This window comes from Anser brachyrhynchus (assembly GCF_964034855.1).
Source record: "Anser brachyrhynchus genome assembly, chromosome: 2".
NCBI lineage: Eukaryota > Metazoa > Chordata > Aves > Anseriformes > Anatidae > Anser > Anser brachyrhynchus.
This window is the reverse complement of record NC_137695.1, coordinates 149,307,881-149,327,209: the sequence shown is the minus strand read 5'-3', so window position 1 is coordinate 149,327,209 and position 19,329 is coordinate 149,307,881. Positions and strand designations below refer to the sequence as shown.

At 39.0% G+C, this 19,329-nt stretch overlaps 1 protein-coding gene across 1 annotated transcript in view; it reads left to right on the top strand.

Moving 5' to 3' along the window:
• Positions 1-19,329, top strand: part of ATAD2 (ATPase family AAA domain containing 2) — a gene marked incomplete at its 3' end in the record, with an annotated part of 29,465 nt that overhangs the window by 5,434 nt on the left and 4,702 nt on the right. Inside the window, exons 4-23 of the mRNA XM_080582380.1 lie at positions 56-209; positions 1,277-1,358; positions 2,835-2,913; positions 5,071-5,181; positions 5,898-6,009; positions 6,815-6,940; positions 7,147-7,249; positions 7,470-7,585; positions 8,570-8,744; positions 9,122-9,210; positions 9,540-9,699; positions 10,591-10,681; positions 11,102-11,416; positions 12,725-12,851; positions 14,299-14,482; positions 15,463-15,648; positions 16,893-17,022; positions 17,173-17,369; positions 18,621-18,780; positions 19,138-19,251. Of these exons, the coding sequence (XP_080438506.1) occupies positions 56-209; positions 1,277-1,358; positions 2,835-2,913; positions 5,071-5,181; positions 5,898-6,009; positions 6,815-6,940; positions 7,147-7,249; positions 7,470-7,585; positions 8,570-8,744; positions 9,122-9,210; positions 9,540-9,699; positions 10,591-10,681; positions 11,102-11,416; positions 12,725-12,851; positions 14,299-14,482; positions 15,463-15,648; positions 16,893-17,022; positions 17,173-17,369; positions 18,621-18,780; positions 19,138-19,251 (2,811 nt within the window). The remainder of the gene's footprint in view (positions 1-55; positions 210-1,276; positions 1,359-2,834; positions 2,914-5,070; positions 5,182-5,897; positions 6,010-6,814; positions 6,941-7,146; positions 7,250-7,469; positions 7,586-8,569; positions 8,745-9,121; positions 9,211-9,539; positions 9,700-10,590; positions 10,682-11,101; positions 11,417-12,724; positions 12,852-14,298; positions 14,483-15,462; positions 15,649-16,892; positions 17,023-17,172; positions 17,370-18,620; positions 18,781-19,137; positions 19,252-19,329) is intronic.

Genomic DNA, 19,329 nt, shown 5'->3' with positions numbered 1-19,329 from the left:
CAAGAGAAGCCCATCTTTACTGTCTCAAAATACTATATTCGTTTCCGAATTTCAGTCACCAGAACGCTGAGGACCAGAGCTGATGTAAAAACTGCGAGACGAGTCCGTGGAGAAAACGGGGATCTGGAGCTGCGCCGAAGCTGCAGAGTTCGACGAAGTCGTTACCCTACTACAAACTCATCCATTCTGTTTGACAAACTTATAACAAAGTAAGTCGTCTTTTCTTGCAGACCTCCTAAAATGATCTTTCTTAGCAAGCCTTTGTGCTATGGCATGGTGTTGGCCTCGACTTGCTCTGTATTTTGACAGCAGAGAGGTACGGTCGCGCCTGGCATTGTGAGTTCAGTATATTCGGGGGTAGGCCGAGACTTCCTTACGTGCCCTCGTGTTTGCGATGCATTGCTACAGGTAACTACTGGCCACCAGTGGCTGGTACTGGTCACGTATCACAGGCTTTGGGTTTAATTTGCCGCTGAGGTTGTAGTTTTGGGATTGGCATTTGATGAGAGATCTTCATACTGAGCGTCTTTTATATATGGGCCTAGCGGGTTTCTGGGGTGTCTTCTGAACCCGAACGATTACTTTACCTGTGACTTTCATTAGATTTAACTTTCCCCATTCAGCAGTTTTCTTAGTGTCAGAAGTGCCTTCACTTTTAATGAACTTTTTGTTCCATACTTACAAAAGCGAATGTAACGCTCGGTTAAGAAACTTAGGACAGTTTGATACAGTCAAAGTGAAGTAGTCCTAGCGATTCTGCGTTTCTGTCCGTGGTTTATTTCTGTTTCTGAAGCCAAAATTGTTTTCTGCTTCAGAATTTCATTTCATTATTTTCTACAACATGAAACTTAGATTACCATGAAGAGAAGAACAAACAGCCTTTCCTTGGTGAACAAAAAATGACTTAATGCTACTGTGCACAGCAACTTAAGTAGTACTAAAAGCTGACATAATTTCTTTCTAATGTCTTATTATAATACTCAGAATTCTTATTTTCCTCCTGCATTTAAATATATACATATTTTAAATGTGCTCAGTAAGGGGAAAATAAGCCTGAAAACAGTGTATGTTTGCAAATCCTCAAATGTTTGTTCTTAAATCTCTATCAAAAATAAAGATTTCACCTAATTTTTTGGTAATGTCTAAAATCTTGGCTAAGTATCAATGACTTTTGCTTTGTGCATTCTATATTAAAACGTCCTATTGATTATCTGTACTGTTTAATTTTTTTCATATATGCCTAACTTTGCTCTTACATGTCAACTTTCTATCTTAGTACTGCAGAAGTTGTGTTGCAAAAAATGGATGAAATGGAGCAGATCCGTAGATACCAAAGAAGACATTGGGAAGACGTTGAGGTGCGCAGCAACCCAGAAACAAATACTCCTTTATTTTGCCATTTTTGTAGAGTATTTCACGTAGGGAAGTAATTTAGTTGTGATTTTAACTGAACTGAAATAACTTCCTTCCAAAGAATAGTGTGGTCTAAAGTAACATACAGTCTTGCTCTCTAATTACAACTTCATGTCTTACTGATAGAGTTGTGCTCCAGGTATCTTTTAAGAGTGGAGGAAGTATCTTCTGCAGAAGATGTGAGATAACAGGGGGATGCTGAAATGCGTGTCTCATACTCCAGTTTCTGAATTGCCTTCTGCTTTTTGAATGGACACTGTTTACAAACAGCGGTTTCAGACTTGGGTTTTTACTCCAAATCTTACTAAAAGCTCTGACTGGGGGACTGAATATGCAAAAAGACTGGTGCTTTCCATCACCTGGGCAGTTTAAGCTGTTTTATCTTTTTCTCCTTAGCTCCTAAATCATATTTCTCGTCATGCTCGGGAACACATTTACTTGGAAAGCTTAACAAAAGGCAGTGCGTAGCTTCCTGTGTTTGTCACTCACCCGAATTTTGATTCCTGTTAACGTGTTTTTTTTCTTGAGAGCTCACAAAGAATCTCCAGTATCATGTAGTTTTAATCATTTGTTACAGGCAAATGGAATTGTTTTCATAAATTGACCGAACTGGCATTTTAGAATACGTCCTTGGTTGCGAGCTGCTCCCAGAATTTTCAGGAACTTGAAGCCTTTCATATTTCCGACTGAATTAACTGGTGGCTACTTTATGTATATTTGTTCCTGTGGTGGCTTGGTCATGAGCTTAAGTAATGCCCTGTGTCTAGAGGAACTCCTGTTAAAGTTGTATGCAGCAGTCATACTTCCTCTGTCTTAGTTTTGCTCTATTAAATTAAATTATTCTACCGTTCTTTTGAATGATAGGCACATCATTTAAAAACTTCCTGATAGCCTGCCTTCGTAGCCTTTTGTTTAGATCTGAATTCCTTTTTTTTTCCCTCTCAAATCTCAGAATAGTTGAGGTTAGAAGAGACCTCTGGAGGTCATCTGGTCCAACTGCAGGGACACCTAGAGCCGGTTGCTCAGGGCCATGAAATTAAACCAGAATTGTCCACAGTACTTTTTATTAGCATCTCTCACACGCCTGTATGATTTTTTTTTTTGGTATGTCTGCTAGGAAGGTAATTCTTTTTCCTCGGTTCTGTCACGCTGTAGGTTATTAACCTATGATTAACTAATGCACTCAGCTTTGTATCTGGGCAAGTATTTAACCACCGCGTGTACTGAGCCCTAGTTTTGAGCAGAAATTCTTGTTACTGATTGTGGGTGCGCACAATCCTATTCCCATTCTCTCCTCCTGTGCATTAATTTATTTTTTTATGTATATGGAGTGCCTCGATAATGTTACTGTGTAGGCAACAAGTATGCACGTCTGTTTTTCTGCACGTTTGTGACCGATCTTTCTTGTTGCTTTGAATCAGGAAAACCTTGATATCTTCACCTGTGTGAATCCAGACTGTCAAAGAACTGCTAAACCTGGCAGTCCAGATGAGATTGTTGGTGAGTTCTGGTTTTAAGCTTCCTTTACTCTGTTCTAACCAAAAGCCTTGTCTTAAACAATTGAAACAAGCTAAATTACTGGGTATTTGTCTTCTATAAAAATTCTGTGTTGCTATTGACTTTACAAGCCTTAGTTATGGACTCTAGGGCTGTACTGTAGTGAGCTCAGAACAGGTGTTTAAAAAAAAAAAACAATGCGTTTTTCCAAACTGCTTTCAAGATAAAAGGCAACAGATGGTTGTAGACAGGTGGGAATGGAAAGAAATGAACAGTATCATTCAGCATGCGAAACAGCGATACCGCTACAGCAGGAGCGTGACAGTTTTCATGGTTTTGAGCAGCACAGCAAGAATTTTCAGGAAGCAAGATAGAGAGGCTGCCAGATGTGTATGAAAAGCTCCTCCCAGGTGTGAAGCTCAGCAGGAGAGAAGATAGCGTTGTGCATTTTTGCGTTTAGAAGGTAGCCAGTGTAAGCTGCTGTCAGGGCCTGTAATTAGGAGCTGTCATCTTGGTACTCAGTGACTTGTGGAATGAGGTTAAGCCACGGAAGGCCATATTAACTTTGAAGTGATGGGAAAACTTACAGTTTTTAAGAAGAATGTTAGTTGTGATGAAAGCAATAAATCAGATCATCCTCGTAGGAGCTTTCTAAACAGATCAGGACGGGGCAAGACTGTACTTAAGGACAGAAAAGGATGTTGTGGTAGTTGAGCTGATAAGTTAGATTATGTGGTAGAGCTCACCTGTACACCCGCAAAGGAGCTCAGAGAGACAATGACAGGAGGCAGAGCCCCAGAAAATACTTTGCTCCTCCCATCAGAGGAGCAGAGAGATGCACAGTGGCAGGTGGGAACCCGAGGGAAGGACTCGAGAGGAACAATGACTTGGCCATGGACTAGTAAGGGAGAAGCAGAGTTGACTCATCGTTTGGAGGTTTAGTTAGGAAAACATTAGCTTAAGGTCTTAATAAGAGTAGCTTGAATACAAGGCGGGGGCCGGTCTAGAGGGAGAAGCTTGGTTAAAGTGTGTGGGTTTCAGGGAGTTGTGCAGCAGAGACTTGTAGAGAGAAATTTTAAATAGCATGTTGAATGGGAAATGAGCCTGGGGCAATTAATCGATGATCAAAATACAAACTACAATTTTAAATTAGGAAAAAGCTAGTATATACTTTTATAATTAAAAATAGGCCAGAAAAGAGTGAGAAAAGTGCCAGTGTTGTTATAAAAGAAGTTATTGGAACAAAGGAAAGGGTTGGCGGAGCAATAAAGCAGAGAAATTCATGCTTTTGTGATAGGAGTGTTGGAGCACCAAGGACTGGAGATGGTAGTGATCACAAACTCATTTACTTATTTCTCAGTTTTCCATGTGCTGTCTGTATACCCCACAGCACTTATCTTGCATTCAGAAAGCAATGCAACCTTTCGGGTTAAAAAATAAAAAAACAAAAAGGGCAGTGCTTTTCAAGAAAAAAAATTTAATTCCTTTTGGCAGACAGGTAGGTGAATGGAGTATGTACGTTCCTGCCTTGGTGTCCTGCTGTTAGCGTGAGAGGATATTCACCAGAACCTGGTAGATAATTGCACTCTGGTTTTTGTGCTTTTTACCATCTTTCATGAAACAACTTCAAGTTACTTGACGGAAGCTAATGGCCTAAGCTTATATGCATTTGGCATTGTTTTCTCATTGGTGAGCTTCAGGCCTGTGACTGGCCCGTTACGGCTCACGGAATTTGTGGCAGAGATACACTCGGACCTAGATTACTAGGCTTAGTCTTAGCACTACAGACTATTAAAACCATTTCCATGAAATACTTTCTCAAACTAAGAAGAAGTGACTTTCTGAAATAGCTGTTTTCATAAGGTCTGCATCTTAGCTAAGCAATATGACAGAATTTTGCCTGTTGTTAAACACCGAGGCTGATGACAAGTCGATCAGCAGTTTCAGAGAGGACGGAACAATGTCTAGGTGCATGCTCGTCTGTTAGGATTTGTGATTTCTGAAACATGACTTGCATAAATTCATCCTAAGGTTTTGCAGGATCCACTGTGTCATTAAGATAATGGTAATAATAAAACCTACAGGCATCTGTGTAGTGCATTTTGGATTTAATATAATTTGCAAAAGTACTTAACGATTCGGTGTCATTTTGTGGTACAGTACAGACATCAGGAGAAAATGAGAACAAAGAAAATGATGGTGAAGATATTCCAAGGCGTTACAACCTTCGACAGAGGAAACCCGTTGATCGCTATCAAGCTCCATTGGAAAGTAGGTTAAACGCACAGTTTCTCTTAAAACCTTATTTCTTGCGCATAAATGAGATAAAATTTTTGAATGCAAATACACATATATTTGCGCACACAGTTCTATTTCAGGTCTGTACCTTCATTCTGCACGTAAACTTCACTGTTTTTATCAGACGCACGTGTCCTGTGCACGTTCTATTTCTTTGCTCTTTGGCATACTTAGTGCTCTTTTTCATTTGGTGTATGCACTGGTCTGTTTCTACTGGCTGTCAGTGCTGTATTACAAATGCAATGCTAACTGCTGTAGTGTGACTTCAGAATGCCCACTTTTTACTCCCATTTCTTTTTTTCTGCGCGTAATTTACTCTTTATATTGCCACTGTTCCTTCAGTGCACTATTCTTTTCATAGATCTACAGAGTAAGTTTTCCTGTTTCCGTATCAGAACTTGTGAGTTAAAGATCTCCACTGAGAAGTAAAAAAACAAAACAACAAAACTATGTACCTTGATATAACAGTAGTTAATCATGCTTAATAATCTTGCTCTTGTGATTTTTCAGTTCACCTTAAAAAGCAGGTGCATTTTTCCACTTGTACTATGCATTGATGAAAAGCAAAAACAGTTAAAAATTCCTCTGGAATTAGGGATGAGTGAAACACGTGGCATTTCCTTTATCTTTTGATATCCTCCTCTCTCTTAAATGTATTTGTATCATTATTCTGGATTCTTTCCTTTCAGCAAAACCAAAAGAACAAGAGAGAACTTATCCGGACCAGCCCCCTTCTGTCAGACAGAAAGAGTCACTTGAAAATGCTGGGTCACAAAAATCTTGCTGTAGGGGACGTACCAGGTTGGTGTATGGCTAGTGATAGCTCTTATTTATCTGTAGAGCTGTCAGTCTTGTTACTGCATGCTTCAAATGGTTTTCAGTTTAGTGGTAATTACAGAGTAACTTTATGATCAGTACTGTGGTAGTCTGAGGATATAGAGGAAACAAATATTTGGAGGGGAGGAGGTGGATACTTTTAAGTGTTTTTGTTTGTTTGTTTGTTTTAAATCCAGTATTTGTGGGTCACTGCTAAGATGATTATGGAGATAGGGTCTGAGTTTCTGTAACTGAAATTCTTTTGTTCTGGAACTGAAGCCAGAATCTCCCTCTAAAAATCTTAGTCAGACAATTTAATCTTGAAGGATACAAATTATTTTCTTAAAACGGAAGATAATTTCATTTGATTTAGAGGGAGGGGTTTTATGGAAGTTTTGTTAGATTTAAAAAAAAAAATCACTCAAATACTGACTCTAGTTTCTCATTGGAATCAATTAATGTTTCTCTATGAAATTTACCTTAAAAAAGAAAAGATCTAAATGAAACCATAAATTGCCGTATAATGATAAAGGCTTTTTGGATTCTGTAAGCAGTTAGTGCGTAGAGAATGCTGTTGATTGCCAGATATTTTGTTGAGCATTCTTGAAAGCAGACAGTTGTCACAAGGAAAATCATGTCGCGTCCTTTGAAATCAGATTCCTAAAGAGTACAGTGGCCTGGAAAATAGATCTCAGAGTAAATTCTGAGTTAGAATTCCCTTAATTTTTGGTGTTACTTAGTATCTGCTCTATTTTCTTTTTAACTTTTTGGTTTATATGCTTGCTTGCAGACGGAGACGTGCATCCCCCAGCAGTGATTCTACAACCTCTTGCTCATCTCTCTCACTTGATAGCACATGTGATACGGAGGAGAGTGGTGAGAGCAGTGAGGACAACGAGAGCACATCTTCAAGAAGGTTGCTGTTGTTAGAGAATAGGGGAGGGAGGAATCTCCTTCAAATGAATATTTAATTAGGTTTAAGTTTATGTCAATTAGTAAGGTCTTCTTTATATTAATTAATAAGGTCTTCTACATCTGCTTGGCATCGTTATAAAAACAAAAATCTTCTAGCTGCATCTTAAGTTATAAGGCTTCTTTTTCTTTCTCCTTAATTCAAATCAGGACTCTTCCAGTGAAACTTCAGAAACATGACCTAAAGAGAGTTCAGAGGGATCAAAAGGAAGTTGGAGGAAGTCAGGGAGATCCAATGCAAGTAGATAGCGCGGTAAGTCTTTAATTCCTTGTGTCAGTGAGTGTTTCCGGTGATTATGAAAGCTCTCAGTAATGTGCCATCTACAGCTACCTTTGTTTATGGTTTTCTCTAAAGCAACTTCAAAAATCGCCCAGAATGTTTCCTTTGTGCTGACATAATTGCTGATGAAACCTGTATCCAGGTTGCTGCTTTCTTCAGCATATAAACTGTGTTGTGTTGAATTTCTCTTTAGATTGGATTTGATAACGTGGGTGGTCTTTCAGAACACATCACAGCTTTGAAAGAGATGGTGATTTTTCCCCTACTGTATCCAGAAGTCTTTGAGAGATTGAATATTCAGCCCCCAAGGTAACTCCTTAAAGCGATTAATTGTAAGTCAGCTGTTTTCGGGAGAATGTTCAATTAAGGTATCAATATGCTTCCGTGCTTCAACAGTTCTGGCAGCGTTGAACATTTGTTTTAGTAGTAGTAAAAAGGAATTTCTTAAAAATGGATAGAATCCAGAATATATGTAGATTAAAAATATAAGCAATGAATGCCTTAAAGTTTTAAGTTTTAGTGTCTGGTGTTTTAAGATGAGAAAATACTTCAAAAGTGCCTGGGTTTTAAAAAGTTGGGTTGGAGTGGTTTTGTTCTGAGTTTTATGTACAAGTCAGCTCGATTAGTCTGTAAGCAAGAAGGGATTCTCTAGTGGAAGTCAATTGTAATATGTTGCTTGGAAGCCCAGTTGTTTCTCCCACCTACTTTTTGCTTTTTTTTTTTTTTCTTTTTCCTCTGAGTGCTAAGGCATCACTTTTCCTTCCAGCTTTAGACTTCCTCGCTTGCCATCAGCTATAGATGGTCTGAGAGACCAAACCCAGTAACTTAATGCTTTTGAAGGGAGAATTAAATGCTTCACTATCAGATTCTGCATTTTGTGAAAGCAAGAATATGCAGTTTATCACTGAAGAATGAATTGGTGATTTACCATTGAGCCCATTCTCAGATTCTGTGCTGAAGTTTGCTCGTTTGGCTCCGGTTTGCTCTAATCAGCCTGTCTGTCAGCAGTTTTGGAAGTGTCCTTCTGGGACAGTACGCTCTCTTTTGAAGGTTTTGTACACTTGAGTTACCCCCCTTATTCATTTCTTTGGGTGAAAAAAATAAATTTTCTTGTGAAATGTTGTAAAAACGCAGAACTTCTATCTGTTCTGACTCTACCCACACTTCAGCTGTTACTGCTGTCTTATACATGACGTGTTTTGGTTAGGAAAGAGGAGTTTGTTCTAGAGACGATGGTCGTAAGAGGTACTCATCATGATGGTTTTTTTCCTATCTGAATCTTTTTTATTGCAGAGGCTGCTTATTCTATGGTCCCCCAGGAACAGGAAAGACACTGGTTGCTCGTGCTCTTGCCAGCGAATGTAGCCAAGGTGACAGAAAAATAACATTTTTTATGAGAAAGGCTTCAGACTGCCTGAGAAAATACGTGGGGGAATCAGAACGTCAGCTTCGTTCGTTATTTGAACAGGTAAGGTTGAAATGTGCAGTGTATTCTGTCAGAGTTGAAACCGTCATTTTCTATGGTCAACATTTGTAAGTAGAACTAGCTGCTTTTTTTTGTATTTTGATAGATATTTTTTTTCCCACTGAAGTGGAAATGCCAGTGTTTCTGCTGTAAATGTCAGCTGTAAGAACTACCGGTATGATTTGTTTCCTGTCACCCAGTCACAGTGGGTTGCCACGGACTGCCGTCTTCGGTTAGTCATGCCAGATACTCCATTAGCTCTTTAAGTAGAGGTCCCAGATGCTGAAGTGAAAAATCTAGTTGAGGTGACATTCTAACCATGATGTTTTTGTGCATTTTTTCTTTACATCATTCTGTTTTACTCTGTGTTTTCATGCTAGGCCTATCAGATGCGACCTTCAATTATTTTCTTTGACGAGATAGATGGTCTCGCTCCTGTGCGGTCCAGTAAACAAGACCACATCTATAGGTATTACATTTTTGCACCTACATAAAATCCGCTTGCTCTTTGGGGAATAACAAAAGGATGATGACCTGTTTAATTTACTGTGAACACACTGATTTATCCTAAAAACTTGTAACTCAATGCTAAAACAGCTGATTTTAAACGATAGTTGAAACCAATTTACTAAGTCTGATATCAGCACGTGGTCTGTGTTAACTTACCTATTTTTTTATGTCTTAAAAAGAGTCCTGCCCTTAAAAAGCTTGTCCTTTTTGACTACCCATGGGAGAAAGTCATGTGGAATGTAACAAAATTTACTGAACCAGTAAGTAAAAATTATGTTTTTCTCTTAGTTCCATGGTCTCAACTCTTCTGACGCTTATGGATGGCATAGATAACAGAGGGGAGATCGTGGTAATCGGAGCCACCAACAGACTGGATTCTGTAGATCCTGCTTTACGAAGACCAGGACGCTTTGACAGAGAGTTCCTCTTCAACTTGCCAAATAAAGAGGTGAGAACTTAAATTCAACGTTAATGCTAACGTGGCGAAGTCCAACTTTATAGAAAAAAAAAATTACAACTTGAACAAAAGAGTGATACATGGAGACACTGTGTCGTTCCGTGGAGGGGAAATCTGGTACTGAATATATATGGTCAGGATGATACCACCAAGTAGTTCTATAATCAAATCTTTCATTCCCAAAGTTGTTCCCATTTGCTTAATTATTTAGTCCACTTAGACGCTTTCATCTTGAAGTTGTGGTTTTGGTCTCAATCCTTCATTTTGGTCTCAGTCCTTCATTTTGGTCTCAGTCCTTCATTTATGAATGAGTAGGGGACGTGTTTGCATTTGATTGTTCCCCAGATCAGTGGTAGCAGTTTGAGTCATAATTGTTTTTTCTTTATAGTAATTGTAGCAATTTGAAACATTGTGCTAGAAGTGCTTTCTGTGAATTTACTGACTGAAAAGCAAATGTGATGGACTAATGAGACTGTCACGATGTAAGTTTGCTAAATTTTAGAGAAGTTTTTTGGAGAAAAAGATCTGTTTCTGGATAAATTTTTCATTACAGTATTTTCCTCTGGGTCGTTAGGTCTCATATTTTGGAAACTTGTTATTGAAGCTATAAATGCCTTTTCTTTCATTGCACGTTCTTAGAAAAAATCAGTGTAACAAATTTAGAAATATTCAATTTCCTGGTTGAAAATGCAGAGTGTATATTAAATAACTGTAAAATACTTGAAAGTTGAGCAAGTAAGAAAAATGTATTAATATATATGAGGGGTTTTGAGGGATGGTTGGTTTTTTGGTTTGTTTGTTTGCTTTTCAGTTTGTTTGTTTCTTGTTGGTATTTTTAAGGAAAACTTAGGACAAGCTAAAATGCAATGATTTTGTTTCCAGGCTAGAAAAGAAATTTTCAAGATTCATACTTGCGACTGGATCCCTAAGCCACCGGACAAGTTGCTTGATCAGCTAGCTGAGAAATGCATTGGTAAGACTGAAACCAAAATGGATTGTGCTTGTGACTAAGTTGTAAAGAATCTTAGCTTGCACCAGGCAGTACCCGAGCTCTTGTGCCCTTCTGCACAACTAGTCACCGAGGCAGATGGCACGCCTTCGTAGCAGTCAGAGTTAGATACTTTCATCTATTTATTTTCTGTTGTCGTTCTTGTTGTTTGAGAACATTGAATGGTTCTGGGGCATCTTTCTCAAGAGCAGAGTTTTGATGAGGAGTCTGCTTCAGCTTCGTAAGCACAGGATATCAGGTGGTGAGCAACATAGCAAAACTTCCCTGCAGAGCGGTAGCACTTTCGATTCCCTGTTAACCTGTTCGGTTTTGGCATTACAAATTCTTTAAATGTTGCGTATTGTAAACCTGGGCCTTGACTCAGATTTGATTTTTGTTTGTTAGGATACTGCGGTGCAGATATAAAATCCTTATGTGCTGAAGCTGCGCTGTGCTGTCTGCGTCGATGCTATCCTCAGATTTATGCAAGTAGGGAGAAATTGCAACTGGACGTTAATTCTATTAAAATAAAAGCAAAGGACTTTTTTATGGCTCTGAAGAAGGTTGTTCCAGCATCAAACAGGATTGTGGCTTCACCTGGACAAGCACTACCACGCATCTTTAAGCCACTTTTTGAAAATACAGTAGCAAATATTTTACAAGCCGTGCAGAAGATCTTCCCGCATGCACAGCTTGCGCTAAAGAAGGACCGACAGCAAGGTATAGCCACAGCAGCCACTTCCTTAAAATTCTGCCAAAGCAAAAACTTCTGGTTTGTACAATCAGCATACACAAACCTTTCAGACATAATGATGGTAGAATTTTATTATTTCCATGTGTGTCTTTATTTTGGGAATATCTGGAATATAATGCATAGGTTTTATTCTGGATTCTAAACTGAAATGCCAAATGGAAGCTCTGAATGACTCAACACACGGTAGAGGACTATGCATTCTCTACTAAAGCATCCTGCTTCTGACAGTAGCTGAAATAATTAGCATTTGTAGAGGTTGACTTAAGGTTTGAAGTATAAAGCAGCTCTTTTCCTTTAAAAATAAAAACTCAGATATTTGGAGGGGAAGCATTTCTAGGTCAATGTCTTTAATTCCTTTCTGAAGAACGTCAGGATCAGGATACAAGTATAACTGGTTTCAGATAAATATTGTTTTAGCTATCATGATTTTTAACCAGTCTCCTAATTTAAATGTTTGTGGATCATACTGTACACTTGCACGTGAGATCAATCAGTATTGATACTTACTAGTGTGTACTTTGAGGCTTTGCTTGCATAGTATGTGCGAGCTGACTCCTGACTGCCTCAGGCCTGAGCAAGTTCAGTCTGTCTGTTGGTGAGAGCGAATAAATTGATAAACTCCTTCCACTCCTGGTTAACGGAGATCCCTGACTAGTTATGTACCTATTCCTTGAGAATATCTTACTAGCATTACTCCCAGCAGAGCTGATAGATTAATTTGCTTTGGTAAAATAAAGGCAGGAAAACTACCAACAGCATAAAAGCAGAGAGGCTAGGGGATTGGTAATTGCACTGCCCCTCTGCTGTCTGCCTCCTGTTATCTTCTCCTTCAGTGATCTTTAAGGAGCCTTACTTAGAAGATGCATTGGTCTCTGTCACATCCCAGTAGTCCTAGACGAATGGAATTCTGTGGCCACCACATCCTTAATCCCCGTGCTTTCACTGGGGGAACCTCCTCCAGAAAGAAATGGTCTTGTTTTTTTTAGCTATTTAGCAACTACAGAAATTGTTCCTAATCTTCTTTATTCTAAGGGGGGGAAAAAATCACCAACAGAGTAGCGTACCTTATACATACACATCAGTGGGACTTAGGACAGCTTTGCAGAGCCTTGTGCCATCTCCTTAGATCTGTCGTGGGATGAACTCTAGGAAATAGCATTTAGTTTGTGCCCTCAAATGAAGAAAGGATTTTGGCACAGATTTAGAAGTTGTATTAATGCAAGAGAAAGGCACAGGCTATTCAGGAAAGTTAACAAACCTCTTTTGTCTTTCAGACAATTTAAATCCTATTTTACAAGGTGATATACTTGACAGTGATGACGACGCATCCTCAGTCTCTGGAGATGAACTAACAGATAAAATGCCTGACGGACGAGAGAAAAAATACCTCTCTTCCAGCAGGTAAAGAAAGATAGGTCCCTGTTACATTTAAATTCTTAGGACTGCTGAGTCTTTGTAAACAGTTTCAGCTGTTAAAAGTGAGAGGGGTGGTAGATGAAGGGGTGACATCACCTTTGTGTATTGAAGGGGTGCTCGGTATTCACAAGAAGAAAGGGTGAAGGGAATAAAGTTCTAACGAAGTAAGTTGCTCTAAATGATCGAATTGAAAAGCCCAGGCTTCCCTTCCTAAGCCAAAGTGATCCGCAGACTCCCAGAACATGTTGACTTAATCCATGGCATTCTTTGAAAAACTCGAGACCACATTAACGTGCTGTCTGACCTTTTAGCTAAAAATAACCAACTTCATGGGTTTGCGTTGCCACCTTTTGCCCTTCTGTTTTCCAGGATTGTTAAACCAGTAGTGAATTATGTAGCAGAAAGAAAACTGAGAAATGACTTGTTAAAACACCTTGAGAAAAAATCAAATGGTGTCTTTATTTGTTACCGTTAAGCCACCAAGTTGTGTTAATCTTTTGGTATTTTAATATGGAAGTCACGTAAGCCCACAGTTGGAAAGCTAGACTATGTTGCCACACTTGGGCCAGTTATTTTTCTCAGTTTCTATTGCTGTGCTGTCCAGAAGATTTTCTGCCCTTTAGAGCAAGGCTAGGTCTCTAGCGTCTTTGATTTAAGCCAGCAAAGGGTACAGCCTGATTGTAGTGGGAAAGAAGCAAATGCTTCTCGCAAATTTATTTCCTAGCAGTAAAGCAAGGTTGCCAATATTAATTCGCAATCTTGGTTTAGTAAAGAATAGGAGACATAAGGGAAGAAGATGAAACAATTGGAATGGCTGAATAAATTAACTGGAAATCTTACCTGTATTTAATGTACCGCTGTCATTTACCCAATCCAGTTGTGTGCTGCTTTAGATACGGCCAGTGTGGTTCAGTGCCCACAGACATTTTTTTCTAGAAATATTGTTCTGCTCCTTTCTTGCTACCTTCTCCAGTAACTAGGGCCACATTTCAGTTAAACTTGACAGATGTAGAGACCTCTCAAGTATTTAAACTTGAGACTTTCTGAAGATTGGTGTATATGGGAAGTGGTGAGATCCAGACTGGTGTGTGCTGAAAGTTGCTGTGCTCCCCCATATCAGGTAGCAGACCAGTTGTCGTCTGTGTATTCAGTTAGACAGTCTGTGTGCAATTCAGGAGCCATTGCTTAGCCCAGCCAAATGAATAGCAGACACAACAGAGATGGGCAGGATTTCTTAGGGGGAGGTATGGTACAGGATTGTAAGAAAATGGGCTCTGATAGTCTTCCCGATCACAGAACAGCTTATTACTTGCTGGAATACGGAGATTATTTGGGGAGGGAAAAGAAAGTATATAGGAAAAGTACTTGGAACATCTGTGTGTCTATTCAGCACCTCATTTATAAACTTGTTTTCTTATACCCATTGTTCTAGGAGTGCTTTCTGCAAACCGACGTCGTGTCGGCCCCATCTGCTAATAGCAGGAAAAGCGGGATATGGCCAGGTCTCTTACTTGGCACCCGCGGTGTTGCATGCTTTGGAGAAGTTTCCCGTTCACACCCTGGACCTATCCAATCTGCTTACAAACGTTGCGCCGCCAGAAGAAATATGCGGACAGGTATCTTTTTATTCTCATAGGATTCATTGACTGTATATAAAGGATCGATTGAGTTGCAAGTGAGTTGAGCAAAATTCATTGGTAATGGAGGTGGCCTTGTTTTAATGCGCTGTTATGTTTGCTTCTGTCTGAAAATCCACTTTTCTTTTAGATAAAACCATAAACAATACGGATGTTGTACATGTCCACATTTTCCATACCCAATTTTACAGTGAGGGTGTTGCTAGCAGCTCAGGAAGCTGGGAGGTGCTGCTAATAAACCTCTCTTTGTGCAAAGAAATGCTGCTCATCTCAGTGGGATCCAGAAAGTAGTTTTCATTGCCTCCTAAGCCTGAGTGCTCCCAGTAGATGGCTCTGTATCAGACTGCATGTCATGTACTTTTTGTAGCCTTTTTTTGTTATATTTGTAAGGCAACCAAAGTTTAGGGCTTCTGTTTGTTTTGTTTTTACATGTACATATACAGCTTGTGCTGTTTAAAAGCATTAAAATTCACAAAATGCTTCATTTGCACACTGATGTGGTTTTAACTAGAAAAAATAAACATAAAGAGATTTGGTGTTTTTACTTTTAGGCAGGAAATCCATTTTGTTGTTTGGCATCACTACCTTAAAATACTTTTACCTTTAGTAAAAACATTTGAGAGCTGTACAAGTAAGGACAGACAGGTTACGTGACTGGATACTGATGTGGCACATAAGAGGAACACTTCCTTTTTTTTGTTATGCGATGATTTTATCTGGGGCCATATAGCTACAGTGTCTAGTCACTGCCTGAATATATCCTTCCCATCTTCTGACTAGAGTTCCCCGAATGCTGATAATTTGAAAGAGTGCACAGAGAAATTTGTCATGTGAAAGGACACTTGCCGCTCTGTTCACGTAGTTTCATTTCGTAGGGCAGTTAGATGGCTATGTAGTTATGTATTAACAGGCTATTCTACGTGTTTTAGTTTTCTTATCCAAGCTTTCCTTTTCACTAGCTGATCCGAAATGCTCAGAAGACAGCACCAAGCATAATTTATGTCCCAGATATCCATTTGTGGTGGGACAACGTTGGGCCTGCCTTGAAACTTACTTTTCTAACTCTACTGCAGAACATTCCAGCGTTTTCTCCAGTTTTGCTGCTTGCTACATCTGATGTGTGTCACTCAGATCTCCCAGAAGAGGTATTTCTGTCAATGCTTTTCTTACTATTTCTTCAGTTTCTTGTTAATTTAGGAATGCTTTCAGCATCAAAATGCTGTGCTTTCTTAAATGCATACTGTTATTACTCAGGCACCTTAACAAATCTCTTAAAATTTGCTTAGAGAAAAAGAATACTGTGAAAGCATTTGCTTAAGGTTTTTTCTGAGTCCAGCAAGTGACTTTGACCCCCTTGTCACACACACAAATAGTAAATTTACTTAAGACAGTAATTCCGGTGGCTACGAAGTGGTTTAGGCAAGAATATGCAGTGCTTGAAATGTAAATGACAAAAGGATATTTTTACTGAAGAGATTTCTTCTGACAGTCTGCCATTTCATGCTATGTTGGATAAACTGCTAATAATGCAATTTAGTAGAGAATTGAAACGCTTTAATAAAAAATTCAGTTTCTTTCTTCGTGTAGGCCAAATCTTTCCAAGCTGGAAAGCTGAGTTCCAATTTCTGCTTAAGTAACTTTGATATCAATTTTCAGTTGTATTCCTAAACAAACTGTAGTAGAAGTTCGTGCATAACTTTGTTGATTTCTGAGAGTTTACGTTAAAGGAAGGTGTTCAAAAGAGGAACACGCCGTTCTCATTTGGATTATTTTGCCCCAGATATTGGGGGAGAGAATGGGTCTTATCTAGACGTGTTTATTATCAACTGCTTTGAAAGTGCTTAAGTTCCACAGAAGTTTTTGTACTGGTTCTAAATTCCTTCTAAAATAAGTATTGAAATTCCTTACGTACCTTTTGATACTAGAAATTGAAAAATGGAGGAAAACCAAGAAGTACTAGCTACTTCAGACACCTTCTTTTGGTACAGAAATAAAAACTTAGCAAAAAGCTCTCACTTGTCTACTGAAGCCGTTCTCTTCCCTCTATAGCCATAAAGGTTCTAACTAAAGGACACAGCAAGGCAAGTGAATACTAGGGAAGCGATCTTGGATGTGGTGAAAGCCAGTACTTTATCAGTGTATCGTACAGCCCCTTCAGTGAGATCTAATTCTACAGGTGTTTCTTAAAGGTGACGTTTGAATTTGCCATGCCAACCTGTGAAAATGTAGCCTTTTAAGGCCAGGAAGATAACTTTTCAGTTTGTCTTCTTCAGGTTATCACAGAATCACAGAATTATTATTAATTTTAACAGGTACTCGTCTTTTTGGAATAGAATATGATTTTTTTTGTGGCCTTAAATCTGAAATGTCTTTTCTCGTTCTTCTTTAGATCCAAAAGTTATTTATTAAGGAATTTGGAGAAGTTTGCGATATCAAGTTGCCTGGTAAGGAAGAGAGAGCAAATTTTTTTGAGGACATAATTCTAAATCAAACTGCTAGGCCTCCTGTAAAGAAAGCAGGTGAGGATATAAGAAATACATCTAAAACTTTCCTGTCTGTAAGTTACTAGCTCTTTGGGATTTGCTTTGGTGGTCGTTTTCTATTAGTAATTTTTCGTATGCTTGTATTTGAGTACTGTAAATTGGCTAATTTTTCCTGGTTAATTGAAGTTCATCGGACATTAGAAGTCCTGCCTGTACCATCATCACCTGAGCCTCAGGAGCCACCAGAGGAAGAAGTAGGGCTGCTGGAGGAGGAAGAGGAGGATACCTTGCGTGAACTTAGAATTTTCTTGAGGGATGTTACTCAGAGACTTGCCGCTGACAGACGTTTCAAGGAATTTACAAAGCCCGTTGACCCACTGAAGGTAAACTAGTGTTGATCTGTGTGTGTCTGTAATTTCTCAGTGTTTGTATTTCTCAGCGTTTTGGGGAAGGTTCAACTTTGTTTTTAGGACTGCACTATTAGGATTTTGCAAGAAGCAGAGGCAGTGCTTTTACTTCTGCTGACTCTCAAATGTCTATTATCGGATTATTCGCTGAAAGCCCTGGTTTCATTCTAAAAAGCCAGACCAAATGCCAACACAGTTTGCTCGTGAAAAGGCTTTGATATTTAGGCATGTTACAGCACTGAAAAGCACAGAGATCTTTCTTTATAATTACAAACAGTATTTACAGGACTATTTTAATGAAGTCTAAAGCTCTTTATTGGACTGTCAGTTTCTGTGGGAACAGGAATAGGAGCAGCAGTTTGTAAAATTAAGTTTTCACAGAATCATCTAGGTTGGAAGAGACCTCCAAGATCGCTGAGTCCAACCTCTGACCTAACACTAACAACTCCTCCACTAAACCGTATCACTAAGCTCTACATCTAAGTTCTGTTCTCTGTTTCATCTGGAGCTCCTCAATATGAATCAACCATAAGTGCTGTGTGTTTTCTTTTTCCTCCCATTTGCTGCGTAGGTACCTTTTTCTCCTTCAGTTTATTCGATAAGTCTAAACTAGGGGCATATACTTCAAAGACAGATGTAACTTGAATATACCCGCGTATCAGCAAAGTCCTGTTCGCATAGGCATCCACTGACTTTTCTTCTCCTTTTCTCCTAGGTTCTTGAGTTGTGAAATATCTAGACAGATACATATGTCCTCATCCAAACTAGTCATTAGGCTCCTCTTACGGTCTGAGGAAAGAAATCAGCACCTCTGGGCCCAGTTATCTCATTCTAAAGTAGATGCCTGGAATAGATACTTCACAGGTGCAATTCATGCACCTTTTTCTCAATGTCAACAACAAAGAGAATGTCGGATGGCTTACTCAGCTTTCACTGTTATGATTTTCTGAAGCAAAGTGAAATGAATCTCCCACCCTCGGTGTTCCTTCTCTACCATGCACATCCTTCTGACCTCCCTACTTCTTTTCGTCCTCTCGTAGCAGCTGTAACGCCAGTTGAAAGAGCCCTTCCATTTTTGAAAAGCGAACTGGTTAATTTCAGCATCTTCTGATGCATTACAAATATTCAGGGTTTTTAAGAAGTCGTTTATTTAAAGTTTTCAAAATAATTTTGGTAGACAGTGTGCAAGTTTAAGAAAACCTCTGAACACGTGTATTTGATCTGCAGGTACCTGATTTTGCAACAAGGATTAAAGAGCCGATGGATCTTTCAACAGTTCTGACTAAAATTGACTCGCGCCAGTACCTAACTGCAGGAGACTTTCTAAAGGACATCGATCTTATCTGTAACAATGCCTTAAAATGCCACCTAGATCAAAGACGTGCAGGTGAGGATGTGCTTTCTATCCCTAGTTTAAAAAATCTGTCAAATGTAGAGATGGATAAATGTTGTGTGCGGACGGTAGACTTTGGATGGATTAGATGATTTTGGACATCCACAGAGAATATTTCTTACCGGATTGTAAATATTTTAGCATTTTGCTACTTGGGCATGGAATTGTGATATAAGTGCTCACAGGAACTAGTGCTCTTGTTTTAATAATTAACTTCTATGTTGTCATGCTGAAAATATTCACTGAGATAACCTTTCAGAACCAGCCTATGAAGAGAGCAAATTTTTTCTGTGATCAAAGCAGTTTCATTGGTTGGTAGACAATATCCAGTTAAAGTCTGTAAAATTTCAGTTCGTCACAGAGCCTATGCTTTGCAAGACACTGCATATTCTATGGTGAGGAACGAAATGGATGCAGAGTTTCGCCGACTGTGTGAAGAAATTAAAGAATCTCTTGAGAAAAGAGGTATGTGCTGTGACGCTAAGGATTTTAAGACTTGTCTCTGCATTTGTAACCGAAAATGCAAGACAAAGATCTTTGGTA